Below are 20755 nucleotides of genomic sequence, written 5' to 3' on the forward strand. Positions count from 1 at the left end.
TACTGTGGGAAAATGTGTCATCAAAAACACCGGACTTCCCCTCAAACTTTCAGAATAAAACTCATTTGGTTCAACTTAAAACAGTTCCTTAACACATCCCCAAACAAAGTGAATCGTCATCAGGGGTTGTCTGACAAATTACTCAATTTCACTTCATGTGTTCGAACGTTATTTTTCTTTTCCAATGGCATATAATGACAGGCGGAACAATTATTTGCTCTTACATTAGATGGCACAATGTAAAATAATAATGCCAAATGTCATCCTTGGTGTCAGGGCACATCTCCATTTTTTCCCCTCCTGTGGCTAAAGGGGGGCTTGACTGATACAAGGGGTGGCGGCTGGGGGGGGGGGGGGGGACAATAATTTATGAATATATTTTAGAATATCCAAATAAATACTGGAATGGTTTAACTGGGACTACACATATTTCTGATGTGGCTAGAGCCCATCTAGCCCCAGTGTGGGGCCATCCCTGCTTGGTGTTGACTGGCTTTGGCATTGAGTAATCAATTTGAGATTAAATTGAGACAAGATCATAGTTATTTTAATTTATTACATTTTGTGACATTTTGTGTCATTTTCCTAAGCTAAATGGGTGCCACGGCTCAACGAAAGGTGGGAAACACTGACCTACCTAACGGAAGCGCAAATGCAACATTTTATTTTGAAGGTTACGCACTTAGTATCCGCTTTCGCAGTTGCGCTTGACACGCGCTCCTCTTCCTCTTCACCACCTCCTCACTCTTGCGTAACGTGTCTCTTGCTCTCAATCGTGGCACACTTAACGCGCCTTGTTTTCCACGTTAAGGTGTTAACACTTTAAAACAACTTTACCACGATAAAGTAAAAGTGCTTTTCACTCTAGACATTTCTTTCTCGTGATCATTTCTAGCAAAGTTGCAGGGGGGCTCGCCCACTCTGGCAGGCGAAGCGGGAATCGCTTTTTAATGGGCTGCAGATGCCTCGTGTTGGCTCTGAGCGCTTGTCCCTGATTCCAGCCCAAAACAAGCAGCGTGAACCCCCATCGATTATCACGATATGGAAAGCAAGGGGATACAATCAGACGGTTAAAAAAATAGAGGAAATCACGTTCCAACCAACTTAAACTCACTTTGACACGTAAACATCTGAAATATGTTTTATTATGTGCTATATTGTATTCGTTGGGTACTTGAAGAGATGCCTTTGACCTCTATATTTTAATTGTTACACATCACGCGCCGCGTTGATTCAATTTTATCAGCACAATGCTGCCACCTATTGGTCGTTTGTGAGCATCGCAAAGTCCAGCCCGGTTCTTCGGTCTCACGAGATCGTCGCGGTCATGAGGAGCGAAACAGGAAGTGGACCATGTCGTCGGTGTTCGGCGGCGTTGAAGGGTGAGATTTAAAACGAAAATATGTTCAACTACACTCTTCGCACTTGAACGACGTTGCTATCGTTAATTGTAAACGTGTAGTATTGTTTCTGTGGTTGATATACGGATCTCTAAAGACACAACCCGTGGTTACGTTTCCTTCATTGTCACTGCTACTCTTGTAGTGGGGGGACCCATTCCAAGGCGGTCCTGGTGGCAGAAGATGGAAGAATCCTTGCAGAGACTGAGGGGCCCTGCACCAACCACTGGGTGGGCTCAATTCATCCTTATTACAAACCCAATTCCAATGAAGTTGGGACGTTGAATTCAACATAAATAAAAACGGAACACAATTATTTGCAAATCATGTTCAACCTATATTATTTTGAATACAATACACATGACATGACAACATGTTGAATGTTCAAACTGGTAAACTTGATTGTTTTTAAGCAAATAATTGTTAGTTTAGAATTTTATAGCTGCAACACATTCCTGAAAACGGGTGTCAAACTAATTTTTGTCGCCGGCCACTTCGGAGTTACGTCTTCCCTTGGAGGGCCAATATGACAGTGAAACCACTTAAATGTTTAATTTTATTATTATTTTATAACTTGTCCACCAAACTAATGGGCTACTAGTTTTTAAATCAGTCAACTATAATAGTTTGGGTTTTGTTTTTTTTGTCCAAGTGATTGTAATCAGAGTAACAAAATTCTCAACGTTATTACACATGACAATTTGACATTTCAGTACAGATTTTAGTATGGATCATGCACACATGATTTGCTCTCGTGGGTCAATAAGATGATGTAGTGGGCCGGATCTGGCCCCCGGGCTTTTGAGTTTGACACCTGTACCCTAAAAGCTTGGTCAGGTGGCAAAAAAGACTGACAGCGTTGAGGAAAGCTTCTTCCAGAAAAGCCACCGGCTTCTCTGGGCCCAAGCTCATCTAAGGTGGACTGATGCAAAGTGGAAATGTGTTCTGTGGTCTGATGAGTCCACATTTCAAATTCATAGGAGTTGGGTTTTACAATTGTTTCTCTAACTTCCCTTGTATTTGTACAGTTGGTGGGGGTGGACAAATGTATCGAAACCATCAACGACATGGTCCGGAGAGCCAAGGTGGCGGCAGGACTGGATCCAAACATTCGGCTGCGCTTGCTGGTCTGTCAAATGAGCTTTTTCTACACAACTGTGCGTGATTGATTTTTCACAATTGTTTGCTTGTGCGTGTAGGGCATGTCTCTGAGTGGGGGCGAGCAAAAGGATGCCATCGACAAACTGATTGCTCACATGAAAGGCCTGTATCCTACCCTTAGCCAAGATTATTTCATCACGACCGATGCCATCGGTGCCATGGCCACTGCTAGTGACCGCGGTCAGTCAACACTTGCCATCTTTCTACCCATTTGTCAAAACGGGCTTGATACTTTGCGCCTTGTAGGTGTGGCTTTATCTCTGTCAGCTTTACTGCGTGATCAGATCTGCACCCTCTAAGTTTATAACCAGAGTCTAAAGGTTTGGCTTTTCTCACCAGGTGGCGTCGTCTTGATCTCAGGGACCGGCTCCAACTGCAAATTAGTGAATCCAGACGGGTCCCAGGTTGGCTGTGGGGGCTGGGGTCACATGATGGGTGACGAAGGATCTGGTAAGAACTTCAACCAATCAACATTCATATGTTTTCTCTTTCCTGGATTTCTGAAAAAGCCTTCTCTTAGTCATGTCTCCATCAGTGGTGGCAGTAGCAGGCCTTCCTTTGCGTGCGTTCTCAAAAACCCATCCTGTATTAAGAAACTTTCTATGGAAAGTGTTGATGATGCATTTGTGGAGTTAGATGACCACAAAGCTTTTCAAACTGGCGCTGAGCTGCAGTCGGGGGCATAATTGTTTTGTTTTTTTTGGGGGGGGGCGTTTCGATTGGCAAGCCATGATCAAAGGAATATGCTTACAAGAACTGCAAAGTCGAAACTATCAAACGCTGATATGCTCACATCTGTACGAACGATACCTAAAAACAAAATATTAAAAAAAAAATTGGAACATTTGTATTTATTTATTTAAGTACTGTAGAGTAAGCAAGACAGCTAATGGGTCCTTAATTCTCTGAACATGATATCCCCAGCATTCTGGATTGCACATTTAGCCGTCAAGACCGTTTTTGATGCCAGGGACAAGTTGGCCACGCCTCCTCATGACATGACACATGTGAGAAAAGCCATGGAGGAGTATTTTGCGGTGAGAGATATGATGCAAATCGGCCAAACTTTGTTGATTTCTCCATGTACAAATCAGATTACAAATCCTGACGAATTCTTCGTAGGTGTCTGACCTCATGGGCATGCTGCCGCACCTCTACAGAAACTTTCAGAAGTCCCACTTTGCCGGTTTCTGTCAGAAGCTGGCTGAAGGTCGGCAGTGAGTCATGAGAAAATTGTCAAAAAGTCACAAGTCCATCACAAATTCTGACTGCAGTTGAATTTAACTTGCGTGTTCAGTCAATCGAACCATTTGAAATGATGCATTTGGAACATCACTGGAAATATTTCGGGTCATTAAAAATATTGGGTTGTTTGCCAAAGGTGCAGAAGCTGGAGATGCTCTGTGTCAATATGTGTTCTCACAAGCTGGGAGAGTCCTAGCCAAACACGTGCGAGCCGTCCTACCTGCAGCACAGGAGGTGTCGTACACACACACCTTGCATTGCATCATCAATGATTTCCTTTATTAATGCCCCCCTCTCTCTCTCAGCCTCTACTCAACGGTGACCTCGGCCTGCCCATCCTGTGCGTGGGCTCCGTGTGGAAGAGCTGGAAGCTTCTGAAAGCGAGTCAGCATCCAACATCTGTCAACTTTGCCCTTTCCTGCTATCAGTATAGCTTCTGAAAACTCCCTTCTCACGTTGCCTTCTGCACAGGCTTCATTGAGGTCCTGGACGAGGCGGCGTCATCTGATGAGTTCAAGGCCCGTTTCCACGGCTACAGCCTTCTGGTGTTGAAACAGTCCTCAGCACTCGGAGGCGCAAGTCTCGGCGCGCGGAGTTTGGGCGCACTTTTAAAGATGGACTACGCAGCCAACGTCGACGTCTTCTACCGTCACTCCTGCAAAAGCAAGCAGTGAGTGCGCAATGTCGTCCATGTTGGCAGTAACAGCGTATTTTCATCTTTGACGTTCATAAAATATCGCGATGTCAGTGAGTCCACAAGTGGGACTCATTTAACATAAATCCACTCGTTGACTTCCTACAAATTAGAATCCTTTTGTGTTGTCAGTGATTCGGCAATGGTGCTATTTGTGCAAGCCGCTCAGCTGTGCGCATGCATACAAAAGCGTGTGTGCGTGTATACTATTAAGATTGAACATCTATTTTTTAAGGGTAAATTCCAATAAAACATCCATTCTGGGTTCTGGTCATGTGTTAGTTTGAAAAAAAAAAAAACTCCAAACACATTTGCCTTTAATATCTTTATTCATTATTTTTATTGAAATTAATACTCTGTGTGTCTTTGGACCTCTTTACTTTTACGGCTTCTGTCAACTAACTTGAAACAAAATCACCAAAAATTGATTTTATGTTGCACAACCCACCTGGCAAACATTCCTATTAGCTTCACCGGGGTGCCACGCCACATGAGGAAGTTCTGCTTTGACCCGATGTTCAACTCAACTTGACAGTGTCATGAAAGTGAAATATTTCTACTCCTTAACAACAGTCATGTTTATTACACAGGAAAAAAAATTGAGAAATTAACCTGATTGAACTTTTTTTTTTTTAACCCCTGCAACCTTTTCCTATGACAAATCGGGCTCACGAGAAGAACTTCCTCATACAAAGGACAACCAATTACACAAGAGGCCTTGCAGTCCGCCACTTAGCGGCGTTTAAACCAGGCAGACGATGACGGTGACAATATGCCCCTACACATCTCCTCCCGACGTTACACGACTAAGCAGACACCCCAGGTCACTGTACCCAGTAGACACAAAACACCCCCGTCCTTGAAACGGCATGAGAAGGACAAAATGCAAAGTGGAGGAGAGGCTATTTCAAAACCTGATGAGAGTATGGACACTTGTTGGGATGCTGAACAAATACGCAATGTCTGTGGTCCACGCCAAATACTCCCCCACCCCCGTCCACATAATCAGGCCTGCACAAGTATTTAGTTTGGATCGGCGTTATTGCGTACATGTGTAGCATCCCGCAAATTTGCAGGCTCTGTGACATCACAGGCGCGAGCGGATCGGCCTTTGATAGCCGGACAGAGCAGCGAGACGCCCACCCCGTCCCCCAAAAGTACAAGAAGTCACCTCACCGGTATGGAAACCTTCAACCTCGTGGCGTTGATCCCCAATTTGATGAAACAAAATGTGTGTGAGGTCGATTTTCAAGTTTGTTACACTTGGAGGGGGGGGGGGGGGGATCAAGTTGTTGAATCTGGCATCACTCCTTGGTAGCTGCCTTATTTTCCCAGGGGACGTTAGTAGGCGTGTCCGCGTGCTCTGTGAAGCCTTGACGCGTATTCGGAAGTGCAGCGACGCACTGGCGCCCACTGTAGGGCTGGACATGTTAACACCCCCGCTCAAAAATGTCACTCGGTTTACAAGAAACAAACAGGAAATGAAAAGAAAGGGGGAAAAAAAAGAAATTATCCCCTCACCCCCCAACTGGGCCTAACCACACAGTGGTACTTCTCGAGAGAGAGTTTGTGTATGTGTGTGTGTGTGTGTGTGTGTGTGTGTGTGTGTGTGTGTGTGTGTGTGTGTGTGTGTGTGTGTGTGTGAGAATCAGTGTGCTCACTCATGGCCGCCAGAGTCTCTTGAGAATAGGTGAGGACTGGTGTGTGTTTGTGTGTGCACGTGTGTGAAGGCTCCATGGGGGTGAGGGGGACTCCTAGTATTTCTTCCCAGGGACGAACTCCTTCGCTTCGGGGTTCAAAATGCTCTTCCTCTGCACAAAAGAAGGGAGAAAATTAACATTGCACGGTGTCGGATATTGTTCGAGTTGTTTTCTTCTCCTCCTACTCACCGCCACTTCCTCCAGATTGTTGTGGTGTTCGCTGACAGACAAGCCGTTGAGCTGCTGCTGCAGTTGCTCCACCCCCTGATTGTTGAGATCACGCGACGGGATGAACCAGTGTTGGTCCTCTTCCTCCAGCATCTCCTGGAAGCAGCGGTCCAGGAACTCTTGCTCCAGAAGCTCCTCTTCTACCTGCAGGCGGGTCAAACAATTTCACGGGGTTTCTTTCTGCAGGTCATTAAAAAAACATTTAAAGTCGTTAAATGTTTTTTGTGAAGATGAAGGCCTTAAATGCCATTAGCATAAAATACTGTGTCCGGAAGCAGTAAGTCAATGACTTGAGGCATATTTATTCACCATCTCCTGAAGATAGCTCATGGAACAGCATTGGTGTCAATTCTGGCACATTAGCAGGAAAGCTGTGTCACTAATCACAGTGTGCATCGGTGCAAAACTCTAAACTACATTTAGCAAAAATTAAAATGGTCAAAAATATTTATTTGTGGGCATTGGGGACTACTTGTAATGTACATTTGACCAAACGTGGGTAGGGGTGCACAGGTTGGTTCATGTTCCAATTTATTTTTTGTTATTTTGAACAAAAAATTAAATAGTTCCTGTCGCCAACGCCCAACATGAAACACTAATGCCACCTAGAGGCAATTTTTTTATTTATATATATACACACACACCTCAACACAAATTTGACTCTTTATATATACATATATATATATATACATACATACACCTCAACACAAATTTGACTCAATATTTTCCATCTCTTAACTGTATAATTTATCTTTTTAACTTCAAATAATTGTATAACTAACAACAAAACAACTGTATCAATGAAGTAAAAAAATACAACCATATTTGTATTAGGTAAACATATTTTTCCGCTCTTATTCGAATTAACAACAGTATGAAAAACTTTGAAAAAGTATTTAGCGTACATTTACAACAGAAGAATGTGTGGTTAATTTTACATTAGCCATACAGCATATGCATGTTTGCATGGATGTCCAGGTGTTTATATGCAGTTCGACATGGGCATAAATTTAGTTTAATTTGCATTAAAAGTTTTAAGTTAGATTTGCTAATAGCTGCAGAAGCCCAGTGTCAGTGGTATTTTTATTTATTTATTTTTAATGCAAATCAATTTCGTACAAACCTGTCTGTTATACTCCTCCTCATTCTCCATCCACATGTATTCTGCAAAGGGGTTGGCGTCGGTGTCGCCCGCATGGCCGTTGGCCACCGGCTCTTTGCCCTCCTTCCCTGGCGCACTTCCTCCTGGTGTCTTGGCCACCTCAGGACCACTCATCTCAGCTGGCTCTGCGCGGGAGGATGGGATGACACAGTCCAGGTTGTAAAATTTAAGTATGGCATATCGTTATGGACATTAGAGTAAAAAAAGGACAATATGCTGCACCCTGCATAGTTGGCGGAGAAGAAGAAACATGCGAACAGTTTGTGTGTGTGGCGTCAAGGTACATCTTCCCAAGGTTTTGATAAACAAAACCAACGATCAACATAACAGAATTTGGGATCCCCTGATAAGTGGTCATCTATGCTAGCAATGTATTGTCACAGGCACAACATATTCATGTTCCTCTACTAGACTACAAAAGATACATTTGTAAAGGTTGAGGCATGTTCAATGTAATACATGCGTCTTGGCTCAACAAAGGTTTAGAAACAAAGCATTCGGAGGCGTATCACAGCGACTGAGAGCAATCAGTCTGCATGATATAACGATGCACATTAAGTGCAAAATTCAAAGATACTGAACACTATTGAAATCAGGCCGCGGCGGTGTTGGGGGGGCGTTCAAGTGATAAACATCTTCGCCGCCGCGCAGAGCATCCAAGGCTTCATAACAGGTTATGTAACGCAGACGGCGTCGTGGCTTCGAGCCTGCTAGCATCTGCACACAGCTAACGGGCTAAATCAGGTGCCCGCCCGGGCCTACCTGCAAAGTTGGTAAAGGGATTGCACCGTCGCCTTTAGCTGAGGGGGAAGGGGGGGTGCGAAGAGGCCAGCTGCAAACAGACGCTGAGCGGCGCTGTCAACGAGCAGGCCGAAAGACGGCCGCCATGCCATGCACAACAAAAGACAGGCTGGATACTATCGCGCGCGGCTACTCAAACACACACGGCGCAAACAACACAACGTCACTGCACTTCCAGACAACCGAAGGCCAAACTTGATCGCCGAGCGCGACAAACAAAAGACGAGCGATCCGCTACGTGTTAGCGCGATGCTAACAGCATGGCAGCAGCATCGAGACAGGTCAACAAAAACAAGGCAGCGTTCCGAGATTGCAATCGCTTTGCACTGACAAAAGCAAAAAGCACACCGCCTCGACATTTCTGGGAGTCCCGAGTTACCTGGCATCGTGCTCTCCAAGTGCGATTCTAAGCGTGACGTGACACAAACGTCGGTTCTATCGCTCAGCGTTGAGGGTTGCTTCCGTCGGGATTTCAGTGGAGCACAGCAATGGTGCGCGAGTTAGCTAAATCTTGTTAGCCGCCTTGCTAGCGCGAGAGACCTGGGGTGGTCACGTGATCTGCATTGAGTGTCGTGCTTGGCGAAAAGGTTTATTCTTATTTATTTATTTACTTACTGTCATTGTATCGTGGTCGTTTTGATCATTGGACATTATCATTTTCCGTTTTTCAACTAATAGGATTCAGTCTTGCCACAAAGAAAAAGATCTACAATGTTGGCTAAAAAATACTGAATCAAGAAGAGGCATTGAACGCAGCATGCGAACAAACACGCCGTCTTTTCTCTCTTCGTGCTACATGCAAGTTCTCCCTCTAAAGTCGGAATTCATTATTTTATCTGTGGGACCACAACAGGAACGCCCCTTGGAACATCGCGTTTAAGTCCTTGTTGGGCTTTTACAATTGCGGAGAAACTGTTTATATGTACATTAACTGTCGATATAAATTTACAAATCTATATGTGTCAAAGCCAGAACACGTTTACTCATCCGTGACGTGACGTGACGCTAATCTGCTGCTGTGATGCCAACATTTGGCGTAGACTTTTATGGCTGTGATAACTGTGATAAAAGTGCAATAACTGATGTCTGTGTGAGAACCGCTTTTCATGTTCGTGATGTCGATAGCAGTAAACGTTGTCTTAAAACGAGTTGGTTTGCCGGTTTATTCACTTGACGGCTCGGTTGTGACGCCACTGCAAGCCAAAATTCCGAGGCAATAGGAACGCAGCATTGCTCCCACCAAAAACAAATGCCTGCGTGGCTTCGTAAAAACTCGAGGGTCACCAACTAGCCTGTAAATTACATTTCATTTTGACCTCTGAGTAATTAATACAGCAGACCTAACAACCAATAAGCTATTTCGGGACATTTATGTCCAATGGAGGATTCCACGTGTTGACTTGTTGGGCTCCCGTGGAATTGTCCTAAAAGTAGTTCCATGCTGTCACAAGAGGGAAGTAGTTATTCTTCATTACGAAGAGCCAGATTGTCGGTCTTTTGTCGTCTTGTGGCAAACTTCTCAAAAGCGGACTGAACGGACTCACCCTTCAACTTGAAGCCTAAACAAGAGGCGAATGCGCTGAGACAAACGAACTCACCCTCCAACTTGAAGCGTAAACAAGAGGCGAATCCGCTGAGACAAACGATCGTCGTCGCTGCCGGATGTCACGCTGTGTTAACTTTCAAGTTTCTTTTTTCGTTCTTTAAACACGTGTCTTCTTTGACAGTCTGTTGGCGTTAACGCGAGAGAAAACCACCGCAGCGTTTGGAGGAGTCGAGCCCTGTGCCTGGTCGCGTTTGTCCAGCTGGAAGTTTTGCCCATTGGTTGAAAGGAACGTCAATTAGCTCCATGGCGCAATACAATTGGTCATCCTGTACACATACCCCGCCTCCTTCTCAATTCACATAAGTAAACAAAATATACCTCCGTGTTCTTGTGCTCTTTTAATCAATGCGGCTTGTTGTCAAATATTTGCCAAATGCTGATTGTAACATGTTAGGTTTTGAAATACGTTTTTTAACCCGCTTGTAGAATCTAGGAAAAAGTGAAAACATTTGAAAGATGTTTTAAACAAGTGAAATAGTGGTTTTCACTGCTGCTTCGCAGTCGTACGGTCATGAGTTTGAATCCCAGAGGTGCTCCGCTCAGGAAACATCTGCATATCATCTTCTTTGAGGTTGCAGTGCCTAAAATTTACAGTGGAGGGCGCCCGTGATACAGAGTGAGATTGTTTTATGAGTGGGCCACCCACACATATCAACATCACTTGACCCGTTGTGACCCTGCTGATGGTAACATTGGTATCAATATTACCTCTTGATTGTTGATGAACCAACTATACATTGGTAACCTGACCTTCTGGTTCATTCAGACTTGAGGTATTCCAAAACCCGGAGTATGAAAAGTGGACTTGAAAGGACTTTTTGCCTGTTCCAATGCCACACATCATGCAGGTGCATACTTGTTTTTTTTTTTTGTTTTTTAGCCCAGTGTTTACTTACCAATGGAAGAAAGCATATTTCTATTTTGTGTGTTTGACTATTCAAAATGTTTCTCCAAACACAGAACTGAAAAGTCAATTACTTTACTGTGTATTCGATTTTATAAGTAACAAAGTTAGATTCTAAATTACTTAATTATTTATATTCAACAGATGCCGACAACCCCGCCTCACAAACTTGACAACCAGTTTTGCCAATACTGAACTAGAAGTACAAATTAACCTGTGACGTTTAAGAATAAATTTTATTTTCAAATACCCGTAAAATAAAGACAAACTTTTTTTATCTTTATGGAAAAAAATTGATATATTCGAGTAACATGTTAGAATGTGACGCATTACAGACAATATTGTGTTTGAATGTGTGTGTGTGCATGTGTGTTAGGGGCGTGCCTCGGTTTGCTCAGGACTTCCAGGGTCCGAAAGATAATGTGGAATTCATGAGAGGATTGCTGTACATGGGTCCCTTCCTGTCACCTGACGCCATCGTTTCCTATGTTTGGCTTCCTGCGTCAACCTCGAAGACGCAACACAGATCCTGAGAGCCGTTTGGCATCTGTTTTAGGTTTTTCTGTCTCAAAACTGGCCGGCGGTCATTGAGTCATCACAGCTAACGCAAAGCTGCAGGCTGCTAAAACACGGCAAACACAAGAGTAAACGACACAGTCGAGAATGGGTTACATAAACTAAGAAGAAAAGCAATGTGATGGCAGGGGTCCGTATCGGGGCCTCTTGGATTTGGGGCAGCGAGGGGGATACATGTCAGGTAATGGCTTCCAGATTTTAAAATTGAATTACTCTGCTGTGTCTGGCGTGTGCGTATGCGTGTGCGTGTGTGTGCGTGTGTATGTGTTCTGACCAGCTAATCTACTTTGCAAACACAGAGCCAGTGCAGAAACGGGACATAAAACAACAGTACACTCTTTTACATTCCATGCTCATTGAGGCATAAATGAAAAGAGAAGCACAAAAGATGACACGAAGAAGCAATTAAACGGAGGAAGAGTTGATAATGCAAGAAAGGCGAACCGACACGATGTGAAATGCAATACACCCTCTTCTCCACTCAAGAATAGAGCACCCTCAGTCTCCGTCTTGCACACACACACACACACAAATGTAGGTAAATGCCCTCCCCTGTGCTGTCACAGTCCTCCCATTCCTGTTACTTATGTGTGTTTCGCCACTCTTCTCGGCCCCTCTAGTGCAGAGCGGAGAGAAAGGAGTTTGAGGCTGCACTCACTGAACGCCCCAGCCCTTTGGGGGGGAAAAAAGTGGCCCTTTTGCTACAGGAAGAAACTCTTCGACAGTTTTGCGTTTGAAGAAAGGCATCCTCACTCCCGAAGGGCACAAAGACTTGTGGTTGCCGCAGCACTCAAGAGCGTGAGTTTTCCAAACATTTGCACTCATTTTGACGTCATCATCTTGAGGAACTTTACAGATACAAGTTGGTGCAGAAAGAGTGATTGCAGATTATTTGGAGTTTTGTTCCGGAACAACGCTGCTGGGAAAGCGTTGTAGATTTGTGCATGTCATGCAATGTTGCTTGCTTACTCACACCTTCTCAGCTGTGGTTAATTACAGCTAAAACTGCCCCAAATGCAAGGCCGTCCTGAAGACGAACCCGTTTGTGCTATTTGTTTCAACCCTCGCCGCGGTAATATGACGTGACTTTGTCATTTTGCGGCCCTCCTCCCAGGTCGCCGCACCTGTAAAGATGGCTGACGCGGAGCAGCCGGACCCCAGCAGCCTCCCATCGCCAAGTGAGAGTCATTCCTACGGCAATGTTGTTATTACGCTCTTATCTTTGAACTCCGCGTGTGCTTCTCCCACTTGATTATTCCCGAGACATTCCAGTTGTTTCTTCTCATTCAGTCCCACATCTGAAGCCAAGCGTATTCACAACGCTAAAGCGCTAATGAGCAGGGAGGAGAAGTGTTACAGTACATTAATCAGTGTGTGTCAGCCTTCCTTTCCCCCCCCGCGATAAGCCTTTCCACTCGCTGCTTCGCAGGATTTTCCAACGTGGAGCTTTTCTCATCATCTCCTCATCCGTTCTCTTTTTTGTAGGTGACAATTTATCAGTGCCCTCGTCATCAGCCAATTCGAGAACCGACTGCAGTATTGAACCCCTCACACCGTCACCCGCACCGGTAACAACACACACACACACACACACGCAAACGGTTTGTAATAACAGTGAAAGTTGTATACTTTCCTAGCACCGCTTGCACCTGATTAATCGTCGCTTATTCATTTCTGCTTTTGATCCTCAGAGGGTGGAGGTCAGACCACGCATGGCCTGTCCGTTCTCAGTTGTCGTGGCAATAGACTTTGGCACAACCTCCAGCGGCTACGCTTTCAGCTTCACCGAGGACTCGGAAGCCATACACATGATGAAGTAAGACGCCTTCTCGCTTTTAATCTATTTTCTAAGTTTAAGTTGGGTTTTTGTTCCCCCCAATCTGTTATATGCAGGCGCTGGGAGGGCGGCGACCCCGGCGTAGCCAATCAAAAGAGCCCCACGTGTCTGCTGTTGACGCCCGACTTGCGCTTCCACAGTTTTGGGTTCGCGGCACGGGACTTTTACCATGACCTGGATCCAGACGAGGCCCGGCAGTGGCTCTACTTTGATAAGTTCAAGATGAAGATCCACAGCACTTGTGTGAGTGAGCTTTGGTTTCCACACCGGTGCAAACGTGACAAACGTCCTCGCACCGAAAAACAAAGATGGATAAAAGTACGGGTACCGATTCAGGTCTTTAGTCAGCTCCACCTTTAGCGAGTCCAAGTCATGTCCGAGTCCAAGTCCAGATGGGATCAAAGAGTTAGCGACAAATAGTGTTTTCACGACTACAAAATTAGACAAATTCCATGATGCTCACTACTTTTCTTAGATGGCATGAAACCCTTTGCTTTATTTACCCCGTGTGCAGATTAACCACAAAAACACTTCCGTCTCTTTGTGGTGCCTCTGCAAGGGGACGTGCCCAAAATTGTCTTCTCACAGAATCTGCAGGTTGCTTCGCCCTTTTTTTTTTTTTTTTTTTTTTTAACGACATTGTGGCTAATTCCAGTTCTCCATGTTTGGTCTCGTCAAATTTTATAAGCCCGCTATTGGCTGACATGACTGAAAGAAAAAGACTGCGTACCTTGGCGCTCGCTGTCAGGCTAGCCAATCAGATGACTTTTTTGGTGATCTGAAAATCTTCATTTCAAGTTTCTTTTGAAGGAGGATGTTCATTTTCAGGAATAAAAACATAGTCCAATGGCTGAGTCCGAGACAAGTGACGAGTCTGATCTCAGAGTACTAAAGCCCTGTTCTGAAGTGGAACGTGTTGTTCGCAACTCCGTCAATAAAAAAACCCAAATAAATAAATACAAAAAAAACAAGTATCATACTAACAATGAAGCTTCAAATAGGTGAAAAAGCACTCTGCAATGTAGTTCAAGCACAAATAAAATTTTCCTGTCAGTGATGTACATCACACCTGTTTTGAAAACTTCTCCCAACAGAAAAAGTAATGCGACACACAAAAAATTCACGTCTATTCATGTGAATCCTGCCTTTGCTGCAGGATCTCACGATGGAGACCGAGCTGGAGGCGGTTAACGGCCGACGGGTGGCAGCCATTGAGGTGTTCGCTCACGCGCTGCGCTTCTTCAGGGAGCACGCCCTAAAGGTATGGCACGTTAGCACGCGTTGGCAAACGTTAGCGCTGGCAAAGGAAGCTAACCCGGCATCGTTTTAGGAGGTGAAGGAGCAGACCTCTTCCGTGCTGGAGGGGGACGAGATCAGATGGGTGATCACCGTCCCTGCCGTGTGGCGGCAACCTGCCAAACAGTTCATGAGAGAGGCCGCCTACCTGGTTAGTGCCACAAACGACACGGCGCCACGTTTTGTTTTTGGAGGACTTTGCTAGCTACACCGACACCTGCGTTTACTACAGCGCTCGCGTGGATGCACGTTCGGAGCAGTTTTCGGGTGTGTGCGCGCGTGCTTCTGACTGTTCATGATGTCATCGGCAGAACAATGAGCAAGACCGGCATACAAACACGGGAAGTCGTGAGCAGACACCGCCCTGCGCTCACCCGCATACACTAACACACACTTACAGTAGAGTGCGCTCTAGTTACACACTTTTTAATTTTTTTTCTTTTTAATGAAATAGCAAGGAGGCTATGTACATGTAAACAACAAAATAGGTGACAGGGTGGACAGGCACAGAGTGGACATTTTGGGCGAACGCTACCAATTAACGAGCACATTCCGCACCTCAATTTAGCCCCATGACACAGTTTGTTTAGCAAAAAAAAAAAAAAAAACTTTCAATTTTTTTTTTATATCAGTCCAAAGTTCACAGATGACAGAGGAGACATGTCAGGCGTGACCACATCCAACCACATACACAAGATGATGAAAATTAGGAAACATGAGTGTAAATGTCACTGAAAATATCAGAGGGTCCCCTCGAGGGACAGTTACTCCATAAATATAAATATAAATATATATACCTGTATATATATATATATATATATATAAAACTTGGTTGCTGACAGGGTGGGCATTTTTGGCGTTTGATTTTTTTTTTACCACATATTACACAGCCTTTAATTAGCAGAGTGGTGTGTGGAACTTGCTAAAAATGCATCCACATTGAATGGAAAAAAAATGTTTAAAATTAAGGAAATGCATTTTAAGATTTACTGCTTACGTGTGCAAATGCCGCCTATTTTTCCCCCCTCAAAATTCCATTATTATATTCTGCTGAGGACGCCAAAGGCACTTTGGACTCATCCCGACGCTTCGGTTTCTTTCTCCGGTTCCTCCTCCTCCTTCCAGGCAGGTATGGTGTCCCCGGATTGTCCCGAGCAACTCCTCATCGCTCTCGAACCGGAGGCCGCCTCCATTTACTGCCGCAAGCTCCGCCTCCACCAGGTGACCGACCTGAGCCTGCAGCCGATGGCGAACGGCGTGGATGTGAACGGCTCGCGGCCTTTTGACTCCAGCTTTAGGCAAGGTGGGGCAACACGCCCGTTTGTGTGCTTGAGTCGCACTGTTTTCGAGCAAGAAGGTCAAAATATGCACCGCGCGTTCAAACGGGGCAGCGGGGGCCCAACGCGTGCTTCAGCGTAAGAATATTTCACCCAAACATCGCCCACCCCCTTTCCGCTGCACAGCTCGACTTACAAGTCACTGAGAAACCATTCAAGCCGACACACACTCACACAAAGATGTACACTAAACACAGGATATTGTAATTGGAACAAGGTGCAGGCAGTCTATGATCTCACCCCCTCCTGCCATGTCGTTTGGACTCCATTTCTTTTCCTTCACTTCACTCTCGCTCCCTTTATGATGTTGTCATTGTTTACGCTCCACTCACATACTTGGCATCGTCGTCACAGTTTTGTTATTTCAGCTCTTTTGCCACCTCAATTCACCTTGAAAAAAAATACAAATAATAACAGCGGTGTCATTTGTATACACGCATACACACACACGCACACACACACACATATGCACAATTGTTTTACTCATACAGTATGTAAATTGTTTCCAGATTTGGAGCGTCATCTACACATTTGTGGGCTGCATGTCACTAGGCTTTTCTTTGTTTTGCATCACACACACACACGCACACACACACGCACACACACACACACACACACACACACACACACACTTATGATCTCCAAGGACTAAAGTCACTGCCGAGACACACACACACACACACACACACACACACACACACACATATGAATGGCAATCCAAAGTTGAGTGTTGTCTTGGTGTGTCGCAGCCCGGGAGCAGTTGAGACGATCCCGACACAGCAGGACCTTCATCGTGGAGAGCGGAACCGGGGAGCTGTGGTCCGAGCTGCAGACCGGTACGGTTTACATCTTCGTCCTTTTCGTGTTGCATTGAAGATTTTGAACTTTCACCTTCCCGCCGGCTGGTCGCGAGACAGCATTTCCGCCTCTCCTGCCCAAACGGGCATGAATGGCGCGCTCGGAGGAACAAAATGGCCGCCGTTCAAGTGAAAGGATTGTAAAATAGGAACGTGAGTCACTTTTCTGCGATTAAATGCCGCTTTCAGAACCACGCGCACACCCCGTTGAACCCTAGCGGCTCCCCTTCCTCTCCACACACGCACACATGCTTTTCAATTATCTTTTCTGCTGCATTCGGCATACCTGAACCAAAAGCAGAGCTTTATCGCAGGACATATCATAAACACTGGCACGAAGGGAGCGCAGTAATCTAAAATTCCTGAAGGCTGTTTGTGCCGGTCAAAAAGCACATTAAGGGGGTGAAAAAAGGCCCTTTTTTTTCTTTTGGGTGAAAGTTAACAGCACTTTTTTCAGACTGATACGAGTACGAGCACTCATCTCTTGAGGCCTGACTGATACCAACACCTTGTAACTGATACCACTTGTACTTTTGATACATCATATTTCTATCATTTTACAAAATGTACATACAAGTACCCAAAAAGTCAGGAACTGGTGAGTATAGCACTCAGTACAATTCACACGAGAATGTAAAAGCGCTAAGTTGTCTCTACTGCATTCATACCACCCAAATTGAGTCGTCAAATAAATAGCAGCACACTAATACACCGAATCATTAACATAAGCCATACATATACTTATAGACAGTTCATTTGGAAAAAACATTCTGTCAGCCATGTGCGGCATTTAGTTCCTGATAGTTTGAAACTGCCACAAAAGGGCACCTTGGTATCAGTGTCGGTGCGATACTGAAACCCGATATCGGTACTCGCCCATCCTTTTTTCATGTATTTATTTTTTCAAGTAGTACTTGAACTGATGGCTACCATGTCCTGCAGGTGACAAGTACATTGTAGCAGACTGCGGAGGAGGAACGGTGGATCTGACGGTCCATCAAATCGAGCGGCCGCAAGGGACGCTGAAAGAACTGTACAAGGCCTCAGGTGCCATTTGCTCAAACTTGAAGGGTTCCCCCCCAGAGTCTGTCCTTTGTTCTTTTAATTTTCCAATTGGCAATGAAAAAGTGACTCCATATTTTGTTGCTCAATCAAACAGAAAATAGTTGAATAAATGGCGGACAAATGGAAAGCACGGACAATACACGGATTCTTCCGGCCCTCTCCGACAGTCTGTCTTCCTTTAAGGTGGTCCGTATGGAGCCGTGGGCGTGGACCTGGCCTTCGAGTCCATGCTCAGCCAGATCTTTGGGGACGACTTCATCCAGAGCTTCAAAACCAAGCGGCCGGCCGCCTGGGTGGACCTCACCATCGCGTTCGAGGCCAGGAAGCGGACGGCGGCGCCGGGCGGGGCCAACGCCCTCAACATCTCGCTGCCCTTCTCCTTCATCGACTACTACAAAAGACACAGGGGGCAGAGCGTGGAGGCCGCCCTGAGGAGAAGCAAGTCAGTGCTACTCCTGGGTCCTGCATCACTCCCCCTGTCCGCTATCAAGACGTCACCGTCGCGGGATTTGTGGAGCTTTTTAAAACGTTTCCTCCCTTGACCGCATCTCTTTGTGCATTCCAGTATGAACATCGTCAAGTGGTCGTCGCAGGGCATGCTGCGACTTAGCCAGGAAGCCATGAACGAGCTCTTCCAGCCCACCATCGCGAATATTGTGCAACACATCGGTGAGAATAATTACATTCATTAGACTAACACTGGTCAACGCGCATTTTGGTGCCAAGAAAGTTGACATGCTTTTGCGGTATTTTTGATGTCGCTAAATCTGTTTAGTTTTTTAGTTTTTCCGAATCGGCTCTGGTTTTTAAGATAGTCCATATTTTGGAGTGAAGACAAGTGCTAAGAATACCCAAGTTTGAGGCTTTATCTGTTTTTTTAAGCATGTCCATCCAGTATTCTTTCTTTTTTTTTATCATGAAAGGGTGCCTTTGATGTGCAAATCATGTTTCAAGTGAAAATCAAGCAAACAAATTCAGAAATTACACTTTAGCGGTAAATGCGGATTATTTTGTCATGCAAAACAGGTGATGTCAAAGCATGAGCACTACTTTTAAAGTAACGATCAAAGTACATTTTGACAAGTCTCAAAACACATTTTTGTCAGTCGTCAATGTCGCTGAAAACTAAAACCACTTCAAAGGAACCAATGTCATGACTGGATTCAGCTGCCCCAACTTACAGAGAAAAAAAAAATTCGTACGGCCTTTCGTACGGAAGGCAAATAAGTCAGTTTAGGTGAATAAAACACACAACGCACACCATTATCGACGGCCAAATGAACAGCATCGGGGTTGTAGTGTTAGAAATCCTCAAGCAACGGAGATTTAAGCAACAGCAAGACATAAAGAAAGAGCGTGGAACAACTCTCAGAGGCGTGTTTTTTTTTTATCCTCTATGAGGAACGATTATGTATTATACCGCCCCCAGCTGGTGAACGCGCGCACACCAGAAGCACCACTACAGTATCAATTGAATCGAAGCATCGTTGCTTCATTCTTTACATCCTACGTTATTGTATTTACTGGATGTTGTGTAATGTATTTTTTTATTTAAAAATACATAACAAAAAGTTTCATAGGTTTGATAAATCAAAACCTGGACTGAAACTTCTTTACACGTCTTTTTTTTGCTGCGCTGTTGCAGAAGAGCTGATGTCGAAACCCGAGGTGCGCGGCGTGCGTTTCCTCTTCCTGGTGGGCGGATTCGCCGAGTCGCCCATGCTGCAGACAGCCGTCCACAAAGCGCTGGGATGCCTTTGCCGCATCATCATCCCGCACAACGTCGGTCTGACCATCCTGAAGGGGGCGGTGCTGTTTGGGCTCGACCCGACTGTGGTGAGGACAAAACGGCACGTAAAACAAAAGACAGACAGATAGCATAGTGCTAACACACAATGTGAAATGCCATAGACAGGCTAACAGAAACGAGCACAGTGGGGAGCGATGTTGCCAAACTTAACAGTTTTAATAGCTCATTGCATGGATGGTGCTTCACAGGTGCGAGTGCGTCGATGCCCGCTGACGTACGGCGTGGGCGTCTTGAACCGCTTTGTGGAGGGTCGCCACCCCCGGGACAAGCTCCTCATCAAGGACGACCGGCAGTGGTGCACCGACATCCTGGACCGCTTTGTGTCCGTGGACCAATCGGTAGCTCTGGGCGAGGTGGTGCGGCGGAGCTACACGCCCGCGCGCCCCTGCCAAAGGAAGATCGTCATCAACATCTACTGCAGCGCCACCGACGACGTCATGTACATCTCGGACCCGGGGGTGAGGAAGTGCGGAACGGTCACGTTGGAACTGCCGCAGCCGTTACTACCGCCCGCTGCGGGAGGCCCGGCGAGGAGGGAGATCAGGGCCACCATGCAGTTTGGGGATACTGAAATCAAAGTGACGGCCGTGGACGTCGCGTCCAAACGCTCCGTCAATGCTTCCATTGACTTCCTGTCTAACTGAGCAGTGAGATATCCAAATAGATTCCAGTCGTGAACATTTGTGGCGCCAGGGAGTTCAAAGTCTTGACTTCAGAATGAATCGGGCATGTTTCTGGGAAATGAGCGAAAACGTGAAAAGACTAAGAATGACATCGTACTCGTTTAGGGGGGAGTCGGGGATAGATATAGTGTAGAATTGTTTTACAGCTTTCCTGATTTTTTTTCTTACCTGGAGTGAGAATATCCCGTGACCTCATTTTAATCCACCGTACTACCTAGCACAGTCCAACATGGCTGTCAATGCTCAGAATGCAACGAGCAGGAATTGTGGTGGGACCGTGTAGTCCGAATAAAAAATGTCTTGATCAGCCACTTGTGGACTTTCACGGTGAAATGGATTTACATTCCAGGATTAATCACCGGTTATTTTACTCAATAAGCGCCACGTTTTTGA

At 45.4% G+C, this 20755-nt stretch overlaps 3 protein-coding genes across 6 annotated transcripts; 2 read left to right on the top strand and 1 right to left on the bottom strand.

Moving 5' to 3' along the window:
- The first annotated feature begins 1147 nt into the window (after positions 1–1147).
- On the top strand, positions 1148–4763 carry nagk (N-acetylglucosamine kinase). 3 transcript variants are annotated; one of them, XM_086105158.1, is made up of 10 exons: positions 1148–1382; positions 1546–1630; positions 2429–2527; positions 2600–2741; positions 2901–3011; positions 3486–3598; positions 3684–3771; positions 3943–4040; positions 4112–4186; positions 4278–4763. In XM_086105158.1, exons 1-10 carry the CDS (start codon positions 1354–1356, stop codon positions 4356–4358), a joined length of 921 nt encoding a protein of 306 aa, XP_085961284.1. In that variant the 5' UTR covers positions 1148–1353; the 3' UTR covers positions 4359–4763. The 3 variants fall into 3 exon arrangements, with proteins under 3 accessions (XP_085961284.1, XP_085961285.1, XP_085961283.1); XM_086105157.1 differs by having other exon boundaries at positions 1153–1382; positions 4112–4190; XM_086105159.1 differs by lacking the exons at positions 3486–3598; positions 3684–3771 and having other exon boundaries at positions 1151–1382; positions 4112–4190.
- Positions 4764–4810: 47 nt separating this feature from the next.
- On the bottom strand, positions 4811–8933 carry paip2b (poly(A) binding protein interacting protein 2B). Its single transcript, XM_086105160.1, has 4 exons — positions 8771–8933; positions 7552–7715; positions 6390–6572; positions 4811–6311 (listed from the first exon to the last, which is right to left on the bottom strand). Exons 1-4 carry the CDS (start codon positions 8775–8777, stop codon positions 6255–6257), a joined length of 411 nt encoding a protein of 136 aa, XP_085961286.1. The 5' UTR covers positions 8778–8933; the 3' UTR covers positions 4811–6254.
- On the top strand, positions 7599–20673 carry hspa12b (heat shock protein family A (Hsp70) member 12B). 2 transcript variants are annotated; one of them, XM_086105153.1, is made up of 16 exons: positions 7599–7746; positions 10119–10845; positions 12098–12275; positions 12592–12655; positions 12963–13045; positions 13169–13293; positions 13371–13557; positions 14471–14575; positions 14645–14761; positions 15736–15913; positions 16697–16783; positions 17747–17851; positions 18053–18311; positions 18435–18538; positions 19515–19705; positions 19868–20673. In XM_086105153.1, the coding sequence occupies exons 2-16, from the start codon at positions 10790–10792 to the stop codon at positions 20321–20323; spliced, it is 2295 nt and encodes a 764-aa protein (XP_085961279.1). In that variant the 5' UTR covers positions 7599–7746; positions 10119–10789; the 3' UTR covers positions 20324–20673. The 2 variants fall into 2 exon arrangements, with proteins under 2 accessions (XP_085961279.1, XP_085961280.1); XM_086105154.1 differs by lacking the exons at positions 7599–7746; positions 10119–10845 and adding an exon at positions 11381–11658.
- Positions 20674–20755: the final 82 nt, after the last annotated feature.

This window comes from Hippocampus guttulatus, chromosome 2 (assembly GCF_054856545.1).
Source record: "Hippocampus guttulatus isolate MCC_2025c chromosome 2, RoL_Hgut_1.0, whole genome shotgun sequence".
Taxonomy (NCBI): Eukaryota; Metazoa; Chordata; class Actinopteri; order Syngnathiformes; family Syngnathidae; genus Hippocampus; species Hippocampus guttulatus.

Excerpts from the sequence above, each read along its gene's own strand:
- hspa12b (XM_086105153.1), top strand. The coding sequence starts at position 10,790 with ATGAAAAGTGGACTTGAAAGGACTTTTTGCCTGTTCCAATGCCACACA. Across the intron at positions 13,046-13,168 it reads TCACACCGTCACCCGCACCG|AGGGTGGAGGTCAGACCACG; the intron begins GTAACAACACAC and ends TTTGATCCTCAG. Across the intron at positions 14,762-15,735 it reads TGAGAGAGGCCGCCTACCTG|GCAGGTATGGTGTCCCCGGA; the intron begins GTTAGTGCCACA and ends TCCTCCTTCCAG.
- nagk (XM_086105157.1), top strand. The coding sequence starts at position 1,354 with ATGTCGTCGGTGTTCGGCGGCGTTGAAGG. Across the intron at positions 1,631-2,428 it reads GGCCCTGCACCAACCACTGG|TTGGTGGGGGTGGACAAATG; the intron begins GTGGGCTCAATT and ends GTATTTGTACAG. Across the intron at positions 2,528-2,599 it reads ACATTCGGCTGCGCTTGCTG|GGCATGTCTCTGAGTGGGGG; the intron begins GTCTGTCAAATG and ends TTGTGCGTGTAG.
- paip2b (XM_086105160.1), bottom strand. Across the intron at positions 6,573-7,551 it reads AGGAGGAGTATAACAGACAG|GTAGAAGAGGAGCTTCTGGA; the intron begins GTTTGTACGAAA and ends ACCCGCCTGCAG. Across the intron at positions 6,312-6,389 it reads ACAATCTGGAGGAAGTGGCG|AGGAAGAGCATTTTGAACCC; the intron begins GTGAGTAGGAGG and ends TCTTTTGTGCAG.